Source organism: Fulmarus glacialis, unplaced genomic scaffold (genome assembly GCF_000690835.1).
Source record: "Fulmarus glacialis isolate BGI_N327 unplaced genomic scaffold, ASM69083v1 scaffold14941, whole genome shotgun sequence".
Classification (NCBI taxonomy): Eukaryota; Metazoa; Chordata; class Aves; order Procellariiformes; family Procellariidae; genus Fulmarus; species Fulmarus glacialis.
Window position 1 is genome coordinate 8,737 of NW_009193518.1, and position 14,261 is coordinate 22,997.

Consider the following 14,261-nt stretch of genomic DNA (forward strand, 5'->3'; position numbering starts at 1 on the left):
AGACGTTACCTACATCGCTATCCAGAAGTCTGCTGATTCACCAGGGCATGCTTATTTTGTTCTCTGTCTCCTATTTCCTTAGCAACAATCCATTTGCTTGACTGGACTCCAAACACCTACTCATAGTCAGCTCTTCCAGTTAATTTACACTGCATCTGACAAAGGATGGTCTGGAACATACGACCTGCATGCTACTACTGGGACCCAGAAAAAAATTAATGGGGTTAAAAAAAAAAGTCTGTGAGCTACTGAAGTTTAAAGGCTGCAGAGTTGCTTACAGAATTTCTCTTTATAAAAAAGATGCAAGTGTCTTGGATACCAAAATATTTTGATGAGAAGCAGGATTGCCCAGGATGTTCTGATGGACTGTGACTTAATTAAATCAAGCCAGATATAAGTCAATATCCAAGAGCTATGAAAATCATCAACATTGATTTGTTATCAGAGCAAACAGGCACATAAGAGAGAAACTGCCCAGGGTGGGCCAAAAGCAATGCAATTTAATGATGCCAAACAAGGCAGCCAGAAGTGCCGTTCAGCTAACTCCAATCTTCTATTTAAGATAAACCGTCCCCGTGGACCACAGGAGGAAAGATGAAAATCTCCGTGAGGATAAAGGCTATTTACTCTGCTTGTATCATTGGCCATTACTCTCCGCTGTTAGCGTGGAGACATCTGGAAAGGAATAGCATCCTTGACAACTCAGCTTCGCCAAGCTAATCCAAATTCGAGTCACAGTTATACTAAGGCTACCTCAGCCCATTATTAATGTCTGAGATTTAACATCAAGGCTTCCAACGTGGGAAAGATGGCAGCTTCAGGGTTTAAGATGTATTAATGCTCTCCTTTGTGGAGCAAATCCCTCCGAGACGAGACACCTCGTGTCTCAGGCTCTGCACATGATCAATGACTCTGGGCAGGCTTGGGAAAGAGCAATTCCCCTCTTTGCATCAGGAAGGCACGCCTCCGAGCGCTCAGCCATTTCACTTTAAAAGAGGGGTTATAATGATTAAACGGAATATGCCTGCTACTGCCAGCTCACTCTTCCATTAGTCAGATGTGATGATTTTTAAGGGAGCACCACACACTGCAGCTGGAAATGCTAATCCTAATACATCACGACAGAAGACAAGTTTTTTCCCTGGACGAACCAGAAGCCATGTAAATAGCTCCGTGATGCAAAGGGTTTAGGCATTTTTGTTAAAACGATTCATAAGTTAAGGCAGTTCAGAAGGCAAAATGCTACTGTTCTCCCAAAAAAGCGTGCAAACAAATCAGATTTTATAAGCAACACTTGGATTTTTGCTACAGCTCTTTCAAACTGTTTTCAAACACAAGCTAAAAATAAGCAAACAAATGCTTATTTAAAGGCTCTGAGCAACAAAGACTTGAAAACATTGCCACAGACAAAGGGAACTCGCCCAAGATACAGGCGCTGCGTTTTTCTACATCCGTATTACAGGACACGAATGCCCACCCCGCCGGGCTCCAGGCTGTTTGTCAGGAGTGCGCTCAGGATCCAAAGCAAGGATTTTCTAACGAGCAGATCAAGAGCGGGAAGGAGAGCTAAACTGCAGGCTAGCAGCCGCTACGGAGGTTAGAGGGAGCTCGATTAGTGATACGTAAAGGGACACTGCCAAGACCAGGCTCGATACCTGAGCCCTGCAGGGACTGAATTTAGAAGGCCGAGAGGACAGGCAAGTCCCATCCTCTGCAGTGTCACGCAAAGGCAGCCAGTCCCCAGCACACTTTCCGCATGCCCCATCCCTGCTCCGCAGCAAGTGTCAGTCAGCACAGTCATCTACAGCTTTGTGGAGAACACCATGCAGCCCAGAGCCAAGACTGACTGCAGCGAGAGCTCTTATCTCCCGCTTCAAAGGAAGGGGTTAAATTCAAACTCAAAATCCAGGAGTCAGTGTCCTTTTAGTATTTTTTTTTTTTTTTGATCCTGTAAGCAAGCAGTCAGTACCTGTGTCTGCGATTCCAACATAAAAGCAGCTGAAAAGAACAGAAGAAGGCAAATAAAAGTCAAACCGGTATCTCCAGTGAGCAATGCCAGTAGAGAGGGAGTGTAACGGAGGCAAGGAGGACAGTTAAACCAGGGCAAGACATTCTGCAGCGCAGGTGTGGGACCTACCACCACCACCACGCGCTGAAGAAACCACCGCAGTCCACAGGGACAAGCGCTGCCCTTCACTTACTTGAAGTACAGGTCCTTGAAGGTGAAGTGAGTTTCCACAATGCCTGTAGTTTTAACTCTGGTCCGCAGAACATCCTGCTGAGTCGGAATATAGGTCGGCTGGGATATTCTATCCAAGTCATTTAGGTAACTAAACCAGAAGAGACAACACAAGATGCGCTTTTTTTAGTCTGCTTGCTCGCCATGAATCTTTTATAAACTGCAGAAGAAAGTCACCATGGAATTTATTCATCATCTTCACATAGTACAGACCTCGAAAATGCAGCAAACAAACCCCCTTGGGTCTATCCCAGGGTTGATTTTGTCGGGGGTTTTTTAACCCCTCCCCATATGACCTTGCAGCATGTGCTAGTAGAGTTCAGCTAGCTGGGGAGTGAAGCCTGATAAGAAGCTAGCACGAGAAGTACTGCTGATGCAGAAGCCATGCCAAGACTAGTATCTCTTGGGACAATTCAAAGTAGTCAAGGTCTTTCGCATCAGAGCACAAGGCAATAAATCCAGCGGCTCGCTTTTAAAGGGCAAGGATACGTCAAATGAACCAGGAGAAAAGAATTAAGCATCAAGAATTACCCCCAAAACAGGCAGATTCATTCACCTCCTTTAGCAAAAGCAAACTAACACAAATGCATCCAGCTCCCCAACGGCACGGCCGCCGGACGAAACCGTTTTTCTGCAGCATCAAGGCAACGCGCCCATCGAGACCCCAACTAATTCCAACTACAGCAGATTCCCTTTGAAGTTCGGCTCTTGGGCACATAACTAAGAGGTATGCATCACTTCCAGCAGCGTCAGAAATCCCACTCCAGCCAGCAACACCTCTGAACTCATTTTTCCTGTTAAGGGGAAGGCGACGGCCTCCTGTTCTGCAAAGGAGACGAGGATTGCTCCAGCTCCATTGGGAAGGGACTGGAGGCAAGCTACCTTTGTGCACAGCTGCCAGCAGCATTATCCCTAACAGCTATGTCCACATCTTTGTCAGGAGCGGTTTTTAATCAATACAGTACTGTGCAACTGTGAGATTTTAGTGGCACAACGGCTCTACGCTGGTGTAATAAACCCTGCCCTCCCAGCCAAGCATTACCACAGATCCGTTGTCAGCCAGGAATCGCTCCTTCCCATGCGCCTGAAAGCTGTGCCAGGAGCTCCAAATCTCCACGCGCCTTCGTCATCGAGGAGGCAACATACTGAGCGACATCTCCCTCTTCCGTCAGCTTCAGCATCTCCTCTCGCCAGGACTAACCAGCATATTTGCGGAGCACTGACCTATTTTCCAAACCCCAGAAGAATCCAGCCTACCTGCCAGCCTCCTGCCCGTGCTCGCCCGGCACTGTGGGGCTTTTCTCAAAGAGCTGGTATCTGCAAGCAGTTTTAGCCCAGAAAGGGCCAACTCCTCTCATTCCTCTCTCATGTTCAGTGGGATGACATGTTTGTGAACTGCTCTTTGACCAGAAACGCAGCACCCAAAACTCACACTTGGGACTGGCTTCAGTTTCAGCTTAGTAAAATAGAATTTGGAAGGTACTTACCTTCATTAGGCTTCTGTTAAGAAATATTTCGGCTGAGGAAATAACATGCCCAGACTTTCCCCCCGCTCCTCTTTCCTACCAGTATGAGTTTAGCTGGGATATGGGGGTTCAAAAGCTGATGGAAGTGCTACCTAAGAACTGACCCAGCAACTCCTAACAGCTTGGCTTTGATACAGGTCACAAGCTGCCCTGAGTCACTGAAGTGATAAATGTGCAAGCTGAAGCTGTAAAGCATCTGCTCCTACTTGCCAGCTTTCAGCATCAGAAGTTTGGGCAGTGAAACTGGTGTGATTCCTACTCAGGGCTTTTTAGGCAACCAGTGAGGAGCGAATGGAGTCAGGCAATTCCCACCAAATGAATTGCAAAGTGCCACCTGCACATCAGTCAGGAGAACAAGGTGTATCAGATTAAGTGCTGCTCTACCTGCAAGCTGCCTTCAAAAATAAGCTTTGCCAGATTAATCCCAGGGAGACTCAAGGGGCAAATAAATACCAGATCCCATAGAAATGCCTAAGCAGTTGGAAGATCCAGCACAGGGGATTTCTCGGTAGCAGAAGAGCCGCCCAAGCGCATGTGCAGGCAGCCTCCTCCAGCCATCCTCGCCTTGCCAGAGGCAGTTGACTTTGTGGGCAGAGGAAGCAGCCCACCCACCCAACAAAACCAGGCTGCAGAGCCCAGCCTGTGCAGACGGCCACTTGTTTCCCTCTATCACATACAGACTTTCTCTCTACCACATACAGAACTTGAAAAAACTGGAAAAGCACGGTCTGAGACTCAGGGTTTCGAGCGACTCATAACCCACAGCTTGCCACAGTCTGTCTGAAAGTTTAAAGATGTTCCTCACAAATATTGTTTTGGGAACTGAAAACATATACCTTACTGAATCTTTCTACATCCCACGCAGTTTGAATCCCTTTTCACAATCTCCCTCGCTACCAGGCTTCCTTCATTAGGCTGAGGTTGCAACACTTGTTCCCCACCTTGGATCCTTGTGTTTACAGAGCCAACTATTGCTCATGCTTCAACACCACCTTGCAAACACAAGCTTGCAAAAAGACAGTTTTGTTTTGTTTCCCTTCTTTTTTCACCCTTAAAATGAGGGCTCGAGTACAAAAAAAAAAGGTGACCAAAAGCCTACAGCGTAACTCGTGTTTGTCTTAGTGACCCTCCAAGCCTTCCCGGGACATCCTGTGCCAGGCTGGCACTGGTTCAATACCTGTGCAAGGATCTGTACTTCCAGTTCGATCAGAAAACCTGTCAGCTTCAGTGTCGTCCCATCTCACACTCAGACTGCTCTAAAGAAACGCTGACCGCAGCAGCGGGATGTTCTGAAGTGGACAGCTTTCGGTTGGTGAAGATAACACAGCTCCCCTCCTCCACATGTTCACATGAACCCTGGAATGGTATTTTGCTAACAATTCAGTCATGTTTCCTTTTAGCACTGGAAAGAATGCTTTCAAGGCCAAAAATGGCTCTGAAAGCTCCAAAAGATTCATACAAAGCATTTATTACGAACGGCTCTCTGCAGCCTTAGCTATGCGATGGAGCGAAGGAGGGGCTGCCACCATCACGCCTGAAGGCAGAGCAGCAAACAAAAGCCACCCTTCACCAGGGAGAGGAGACAAGAGGGCAGAAAGATGCAGGTTTGGTACCCAGGTGGGTCGGTATTTGCAGCCACCAAACACCAAGCTTTCAAGAAACATTATCACAAGCACCTGTGCCAGTCTGAAAATGCAAACAGTGTTTTTCCTACATAGGTTGACAGCTCATACAGAATTAATCATCTCTAGCCAAGTCCTCCTGCAGCAAGTAGAAAACAGGTGAAGACCTGGTGAAACCTATATTTAGGAAATGCCTTTCTTTCACAGAAGTCTGACTCCTCTCTCCCCTCATCTTTAGCTGGATTTTGGCAGATTAAGCAAAGCAGAAAACAAGGTAACGGAGCAGGATCTGCAGAAAACAAGGTAACGGAGCAGGATCTCCAGGAAAAGTGAATGTTGTGCATTACCTTTATCAATTTGAACACTCATCTGGGTCAGCTAAGACAGACCCACAGATGAAAAAGCTCGCTTCAAACACCTGAGCTGTGATCCCAAGGTGGTGCTACTCGAGGGAAATCACAAGAAAGCATCAGGATACAAACGGGAGGACAATGCCCTGCAAGCTAGCGCTTGAAAGCAAAGAGGAGAAAAAAACCACATAGAAATAATATAGGTTTTATCCAGCATCCTGTCAGGAAATTCAGGCCAAAACTGCCACTTGGGAACAAGACAAGATATGCCAGAATAAAGAACGGTTGATCAGAAACTATGCTAATTGCCTGAGAGACTGCAGATAATTACCTACCGTATCTGCAGACTGATATCTGCATGAACTTCGGAAAAAGCAGCGAAACCAGCAACAAAAATATTTTAAAGCATTATCTGCTTGCCGACATTTCCAAGTGTCAGACAGAGGTAATTGAAGGTGTGCAAGATAGAAATATGCCTTGGCATCCACACTGCTGCACCACCAAACAGGTTTTTGCCCTTTGTAGCCAGCTGTTACACCAAGAATTGCGCACAAAGGTCTGAAACGCTTCTCCACGGCATTGACTCGAGAGGGGAGCGGTGATCTACAGAGCCATTCGCTCACGTCACAGGTAAAGAAAAATGGGAAGTTGCACTAAGGCAAGTAAAAATATAGATGATTGAAATATCACACCAGAAGAGCAGGGCAGTTGCTAGAGGGACATTATCAGATGGTGCCTGGAGAAGACACTGAGCATTTATACTAGTGCTTGAACGTCCACAGTTTAGACCAAAAGTTACTCAACTGTTCTTCAAAAAAAAAAATAAGACGGGAACATGCAAACCACTATGATTCCAGGACAGATCATTTGGATCAGTGTCACAAGTGGTTATCTTTGGGAGCTTACCCCCACCCGCGGCGTATGGGTTACGACACGCCATTATTATGGTTGCCTCCTCTCCTCCCACACGGCCTCCTGCCTGCCGGGGCAGCTCTCCCATGGGCAGGATCCCTGCCCGCACAAGGGGAAGCGCTCGGCGAGGCAGGAAACAGCAGGAAGAAAAGTTTTCGGAACAATTCGATGCTGCCCTGAAAACCTTGGCTCTCTGCCACAGCGCTCTTGTTCTTGATGCCACCTAATTTTCACAAGCAATCACTCTTTTTTTCCGCCCCCCTCCATTCTGGGTGTCTCAGCAGAGACCCCGAGGTCTGATGCGACGTGAGGAGCAGCACCCAGTCAGCCAGAACCGGGCTTGAAACACAGCGCAATACTGAATTTCAGCTGGAAAACCAGTCATCTCAAATGGGGCACACATTTAAAGGCTGCTAACCCTGAAGTTTCAGTCCCATTTGTAGGAGATATTGAAGGGAAATAGAATTCCCCCCAGAGAATTGTGCACAAAAGCTAGTACCTTCGTGACCACCACCACAAGAAGGGATTGCAAGAAATCCGTCTTTTAAGCCTGGGCAAGGGAACTAATTGGGTAACACCAGAAGATAAGGCAGGTCAGGAGCCATGCAGGGAGCAGAGAACTAAAAATACTGACTGAATGCTCATCTGGCCAGCTCACTCTGTACACTGGTGAGGCGGGGGTCCTGCAGGGGAAAACAGGTTTTTAACTGCATGATCGTGCTCTGCGCTAACGGAACCCACTCGCAGCGTTTCCTAACTGCTGAGTTGCTTGGCTACCGATTCAAAATAACGCTGCTTTAGTGCAACTTCCTGTGGTCTTAGGACAGGAAGCAAAATTCTCTGATGCACTTATCAGAAAAACGCCACATAGGTCATCATCAGGCTGAAATCTCTCTGCCACGCAGATTTCACACCAGCCCATGACAGCAATTCGTCACAGGAGCCGTCCCTACAGGTACCAGTACCAGAAACTGGATACGAGTGGGTTGCAGATATTCAGGAACAGGAATAACCCTCCAAAATCCAGTCTCTGGAAGGCAATCAGATCAAGTGGGCACCTCTGAGCAGGCTTACGCCCTCTCTCCCCAATCTGCTGTTTCTGACCCCTTTCTACCCTGTTTTCTCCAGCCTGCCTTCGTTCTCCTCCTCTTTCAAAGCTGACCATCAAGACCACAAAGCCAAGGTTCCCCATCTTTAGCTTCCTCCTTAAGCTCCACTCAACCACTTACGCTTCCTGCCCTGGATCCTTTGCTCAAGAAGTCCTTAAGCTTCCCTTCTCTTCTCCATACCTTTTCATTAAGTTATTCCCTCGTTCATCCCCCTCCTCATCTATCCTTTTTTCTCCCTTTGAATCTGAAGTTTCCTCCTTGCAAGCTGTAAAAGGCACACACGAATCTAAGCAAGCCTCCTCTTGTCAACTGACTTACCTTGATCTAAACCCATGATAGCCTGCCAAGGTGTTACGAATTTAGAAAAATTCTTCCTTATTTTCAAGCTAAAATATGCTCTGCACAGACAGAGCCTGCAGGCAACTGAGCTGTGACACATCTAAAGTTTCTTTAGAAAGCACTTCCAAAGTAATTTTTCAAAGGCTTAAAACTTGGCTAAATTGAGACAAGTTTTCAGCTGGACATCAAGAGGCACACTTAACCCCAAAATCATCCTTTCAGAGATTCAAATATTTGTTCTCAAGAGACCAAGCACATGACTTTTTAAAAAGGGAAAAAAAAAAAAAGAAAAGAAAAAAGCAACAACTGTTTTGCTCATTAAAAGAAATAGTTTCCCCTCCCTGCACTAACCTGCCTCTTGGAAATAGAAGAGGCATTTAGTCAAAATTCTCATTAACCAGCCAGCAGCAGCCTACAGCGCTCCACGCTATTTATCTAGTCGTAACTTTCCAATTGCTAAGCAATTGTGTGCATTTTAGAAACAGAACAATAAGCAGGTTTATAGCTAGCCTTCAGCACTGCCCGTGTGGTGTCAGGCACAGGAACAGAAATGTAGCAAGAGCTCTTAAGGAGAAAAACTATGTGAATATTGATCTGCCAATATCAGGAGATCCCGCTATTGGAAATTGTTGCTCATCACAAATTTGGTAGTTTAATCAGAAGCTTGGTTTCATGAGGTGTTACTCCTTTCTGTAGGGATAATGAAGGTGACATAGCAGATCACCGGCTGTAACAAGCCATCTTAATGCCAGCTGGTAAGTTATTCTTCCACTAAAAACAGATTGGCAAATTCACCTAGGCACAAAACAAGGAAAGTGGTTTTTTTCTAATACTACATACAGGGAAGACAAACAATAAAACTGACTTTGATGAGCTAAAGCACCAAGTCACCTTGTGAGCCCAACCCCAGTTAGACTAGGGTTTCTGTTCAACGCTGCGGAAGGGGACCCAAGCACCACCCCACTTTCAGTCACACCGGCCCTTTTTGAAGACCATTTGGTTTGCTGTGAAGAGCCCAGAAGCTGGTAACGTTTCTTACTATGATGCAGAGTCGTTAAGCTGATATTCTCTCGATCTGCTGAAGCAGGCCTGAACCCCAGCATCTCTCCATAACCGCTTGATCACGCCAGCTAGCTCGGCAGTCATCACGCCTTCCTCCGCACTTCCAGCTAATACAAACAACTGACGGGCATCGTCCTGCAGGAAGAGGCGAAATGAAAACAAGTTAGGATCTACACCCATTTATACATTTACAAGTTACGGCGAGGCTTAACGTCAGTAACGATCCTAGGGGCTGCAGCAACTGCTCTAAGGAATCATGGTCCCCTCTCTCATGCTGTCTATCCAGTCTTCTCCCCCAAATGATCAAGTTATTTGTCTCCTGCAGTCAGAAAGGCAAATTCTGGGCAAGAAGCTCCAGCCCGTGGGGCAAGACGCACTGATCACGGGCGACACACAACGCTTCTGTCGCACCATCGCTGCAGGGATCACCGCTCCAAAGTAACCCGCAGCATTCACATCGGAAACGTGAAATGTCAGTAACCTGGCGCGGTGTTTCAAAGGAAAGGTAACAATGTCAATGTGCTACTATAGACTAATGAACAATAAATAATAGTTTTTAAACTGGAAAGCCTTTATTATAGTGTCGTACAGTATGGCAACAAGGAAAAATTCAGTATCAAAAGCAGGTTTTGGATGATTATAGGTTTAGAACTTAGAGGACTTGCCATTTGCTGTAATAGCTGTCAGAAGTAAGGGAGACCAATTTCTTAACAAAGCGTTTCATCAGGAGATGGGATGGCCTGATCAGGATTTGAGTGTTTGCCCTAGAGCATGAAAAATTCTTCTCAGAAGTCTTAGAGCAGGACCTCACTCTTCTAACAAGCAGATTTTGAAAGTGAAAACCAGGCTGACCTACATCCCACACTGATGTTTATTTCTACAGTGATCAGAGCCGCCAGCTTCCTTTCGGGAGATGTAAGAGACCTTTCACTATCCCAGCAAGTTCTCAACTTCAGACTGTCTCCTCCTAACATCGGCTCCTCTCACTCAAGCCCTAAACCGTACTGCCCAGCACGTACGGGCAAGAGTCAAGTCCATATGCTCCTCCAAAGGGTACCTCCCTAGCACAAGGAACGGGCACCTAAATTAACTTAATCAAGGTCTGAACCGCCACAACACAGAGGTGGACCTCAGTTATGAGTCTTCGCAGGCACAGCACTTACATGTATGGTGCTATGCTGACAGGTCACTGCTGTGGTTTGCTGCGAGACCGTCGATTTGGTTACCCTTGGTCTTTTCCTTGGAAAGTGTGGCAAGTTGTTTGTCCTTCAGGGTGGATTGGGACATGAGAAAATTCTTGGCACTCGGCACTTGTTCTGCTTTTGCGAAGCCAGCTAAGCCTGGGCAGGTCAACTGAGAAAGGAACTTGGATTTTAACTTCTTCCTCCTTCCAGCTACATTAGCTAGGCTGAGATCACCACTCAGCTTCGACAAGCACAGAGGAAAGGTGGAAGGGAACGTAGGGCGGATTTGGCACAGAAGCTGAACAACAGCCTAGGTTAACAAGCAAGTGAAGATATGCCCTTCAGCCAGGATGCTTTATATCGTAAATTCAAAATATCTGTGGTTGCATCACAAAGAAACAGAGTAGGTTACTTCACTTACCGTATATTAGCTGTAAGCATGAGGAATTAGTGCCAGATAGCAAGAGTCACAGCCTGTGCAGCCACTGCCCTATGCTGATACACACAATTCCTTTCTCCTACACATCTCCAGGAGTCCCTGACTCCCCATTCTGTCTGTGCTTTCCTCACCACCACAGGGGTCAAGACTTCCCAACTTCAATTTCTACCATCTTGAAGTGTTGAAGGTGAACGCTAGTAACAGCCCAGGGAACCAGCAGAACTGGATGGGTGGGGAAAAGCAGGGCCTCAGACCCCCAAAAAACTAAGAGGACAAACACGAGTAGTGAAAATTATTAAGATTTATTTGGCTCAGATTAAAAATCAACTGCCACAATGCTGTGAAACACTACTGAGGACTGATGTCAAGCAATTTAAACAAAACCTAAGAATTCTGTTAAAAATTCAAATAGCTTAAGACAAAGGTTTGGGGATTTTTTTTTTTTTTGAGCGTTCAAACTACTAAAGGTTCTTACCTGTAACCTCAGTAAAATACTTGACACTTTGTACTGGTAATACGTTGCAGTTTATGAAAGGTCTTTTGCTATTGTATCTTGTAACAAGCATATTTCCACTGTGAGTGTCATGGACTGAATTTCCAGGATTCATTAACACAATTCACAGCACAGACTCAGACTAAGGGAAATAAGTGAAATACTTACTGCTCTGGCAACTTCCCCAAAGTCTATCTTTAGCCTTCCCATGGCTCTTATGATTGCAATGATGGACTGGATAGTATTGCTGTAGACAACCACTTTATATTGTTTGCATTCTTCCTCCGAGTAGCCATCCTCATGAATAATCCTGGAAGAAAACCAAGCTGTCATTCCCAAACCAGAACGGCACCACAGATTTCTTATTTCAACTCGCACAAAAATGCGGTTTACATCCCTGCACTCTCGCTTACTTCATCTGCTTCACAATGGTGCTTTTCCCAGACTCTCCAGCACCTGAAAAGCACAAAAAAATTCCAGTTAACAACGACATGAAATTAAAAGGAAAAGCTGAACGTACTCTTCCCATTTCCCACACAGAAGTTGATGGGGTCTGGAGTAAGATACTTCTTGTGCATTGCTGCTGGTAACAGAGCTCCAGAGCAGCTGTCCCAGCCCCTTGGGAGGGATCGCTGAAGACCACATCCACAGGTACGTCCGTCCTGGGTTTTATTTACAGATGCTGACACTCACTATGCATTCATTGCTAAAAACCCCCAAAAACTAGAATTTCTGAATTTCCAGAGTATACTTCTTGATCACTGAGGCTAGCTACCTGGGAGGCAGCTCTAAAAAACTGGGACGAGGATTTATCTAAGATTATCTATCATCCCTCTCTTCCAGCTCAGTAACTACAGTCCAAGGAAGCCCTACAGCTAAGTGCACCAACATCATCAGCCGCTACCCACCATTACTGAGCTGTGCAAGATAGAAGCATTAGCCTTGAATAACCAGGTGGATGCAATCACAGATCCCAGAGCATTTTTACAAGGAACATCTAGTTCGGAAGCAATCTTGTGTGATATACAGTGGAAGGGAAGCAGACGCAGAACAGAGCTCAAAAGCATGCACGAATTGCTCTTGCAGATCCAGGTGAAGCGGCTTAAGGCATTAAAGCCCAGAAACATGTTACTATGTCAGAGCAGGAACACCATAATGGATCCTGCAAGTTCCCTTCTCCACTTAGCACAAAGTCAGCCAAATGTTGCCCATAATCATTCAAACTAATGTGCTTTTTCCACAGCAGAAAGACTAGGTGCGCTCCCACGACCCATTACTACAGCACAGTGGTAAGCACACCGATATCAGTCCTGAGCTAGATACCACTCAAAAAACTCCGGAAAAATACAAAGAGACCTGTCTAGACTTGCAGTGGCAACTAAGGTGCCTGTGAATCACCAGCAGGAAGATGAAGGACCTGGGTTCCTGCTCTAACCCTTCAGCTGCCAACACAAGTTCCCACAGCCACCAGACAATTCGGGGATCTTCACCGTGGCACACCCATACGCATCCACCCACAGAACATGCAAGGCAAATTTTAATTGATTAACAAGCTCTATTCTTTATCATTTCCCACAATACAAGGGTTATTATTCTGGGAAACTGAGGATAAAGAGACCTGCAGGTTTAGCTCGGAAATGAGCCTTTGCCACAGGATGATTTCTAGTTGAAATATCAGACCTGCAGGCTGTGGCACTTGGACACGTCTGCATTGCAAACAGCCTTCCTTCCAAGAAAGGCAGAGAAACTTGGCTTGCCAAGCCTCTGCAGACCTGGGGGGGCCTGCGTTATCCCTGTCTGTCTGCAAAATAACAGCTAGTTAATCTGTTTTTCACAGCTTTTGCTCTTGAACCACAGAGCACTCACAAACCATGTCCCCCCTCCCACAGGCACGAGGCAGAAACCACCTTTGCACAGCCGTGCAGCAGCCAACACGCTTGCACAGCTCCGTGCACCAGACGCCTACTCCGGGACTCAAAGCCACCACGTTATCACAGTTTACTGAGCTCTGCAGTCAGCAGCAGCTGAGCTGCATTGCCTGCACACATGCCTGTCCCGGCCATGAAGCATGTGAAAGGCTCACACGGCGTTGCTGCGTGTCAGCAGAAGCGCAGGTCCTGGATTACTCTACCTCGTGTGACCGTACACCAGGAGTTCACTGCAAACGAGCCGGACCAGCAGCTGGCTTCAGGGCTCCTCAGCCTAAAAGGCTCACTCTGAGCTGCAGAACTGGGTGTGCTGAAGGCAAAGGAATGAAGTTGAGCCTGCCTGGATTTGGATATATGACTCAAGAGATCCTGGATGGACTAAGAGACCCGAACTCCCCTTCACTTCTAGCATCATGGTACCAGATGTCCCAGCCTGCAGAGTCTATGCAACGCAGCAGTGTGCTAACCCAGAATGGCATTGCTACAAGGTGAGCTTTGTTGGAAGAGAAAAATCGATCTAAAAATGATCAGACCAACAGGAAAAAAAAAAAAAAAAAAAAAGAGACCAGCTTTCAGGAATGTCAGGCTGTGAAAACTGAGCTGTGGCATGCTTCTCCTGAAAAAAGCAGAAAAGCTTTCTGGTGCTGCCTTTGGGAAGCACAGCTTCCAGGAGAGAGATTCCCAAGCCTCTCACAACATCCAGAGAGGACAACACTGCATTCCAGTTTCATCCTTAAAGCCTCAGGAAGGCCAGCTCCTAGAAACAGCACCAGGAACAGGGTGTGAAAGCAGCAGCGCTTTTTAAAAAGCAGAATTCATTTCCTGGTCTCACAACTTCATGTCAAACGGGCAAACGAACCAAGAAATCAAACCCCTGAAGATAAGCGGGCATTTTGTAAGGTTTGTGTTTGCGATAGGCACAAATCATTCCCTTGCTTGGAATTTTTTTACACCTTTTAGCCTGCTTGTTTCACATTCCTTCAGGTTCTTTCCAATATCACTAGTAAAGCCCTTTTGGCTGATAAGGAAATTAAAAGCACCGGCAGGAACGTTAAGGT

At 46.3% G+C, this 14,261-nt stretch overlaps 1 protein-coding gene across 1 annotated transcript in view; it reads right to left on the minus strand.

Moving 5' to 3' along the window:
* The window catches only part of LOC104083840 (guanine nucleotide-binding protein G(k) subunit alpha-like), a 14,253-nt gene extending 2,400 nt beyond the window's left edge, over window positions 1-11,853 (minus strand). The window contains exons 1-5 of the mRNA XM_009587481.1: window positions 11,796-11,853; window positions 11,689-11,731; window positions 11,444-11,585; window positions 9,137-9,294; window positions 2,202-2,330 (exon numbers count right to left, since the gene is read on the minus strand). Coding sequence (XP_009585776.1) covers window positions 2,202-2,330; window positions 9,137-9,294; window positions 11,444-11,585; window positions 11,689-11,731; window positions 11,796-11,853 — 530 coding nt within the window. The remainder of the gene's footprint in view (window positions 1-2,201; window positions 2,331-9,136; window positions 9,295-11,443; window positions 11,586-11,688; window positions 11,732-11,795) is intronic.
* Window positions 11,854-14,261: the final 2,408 nt, after the last annotated feature.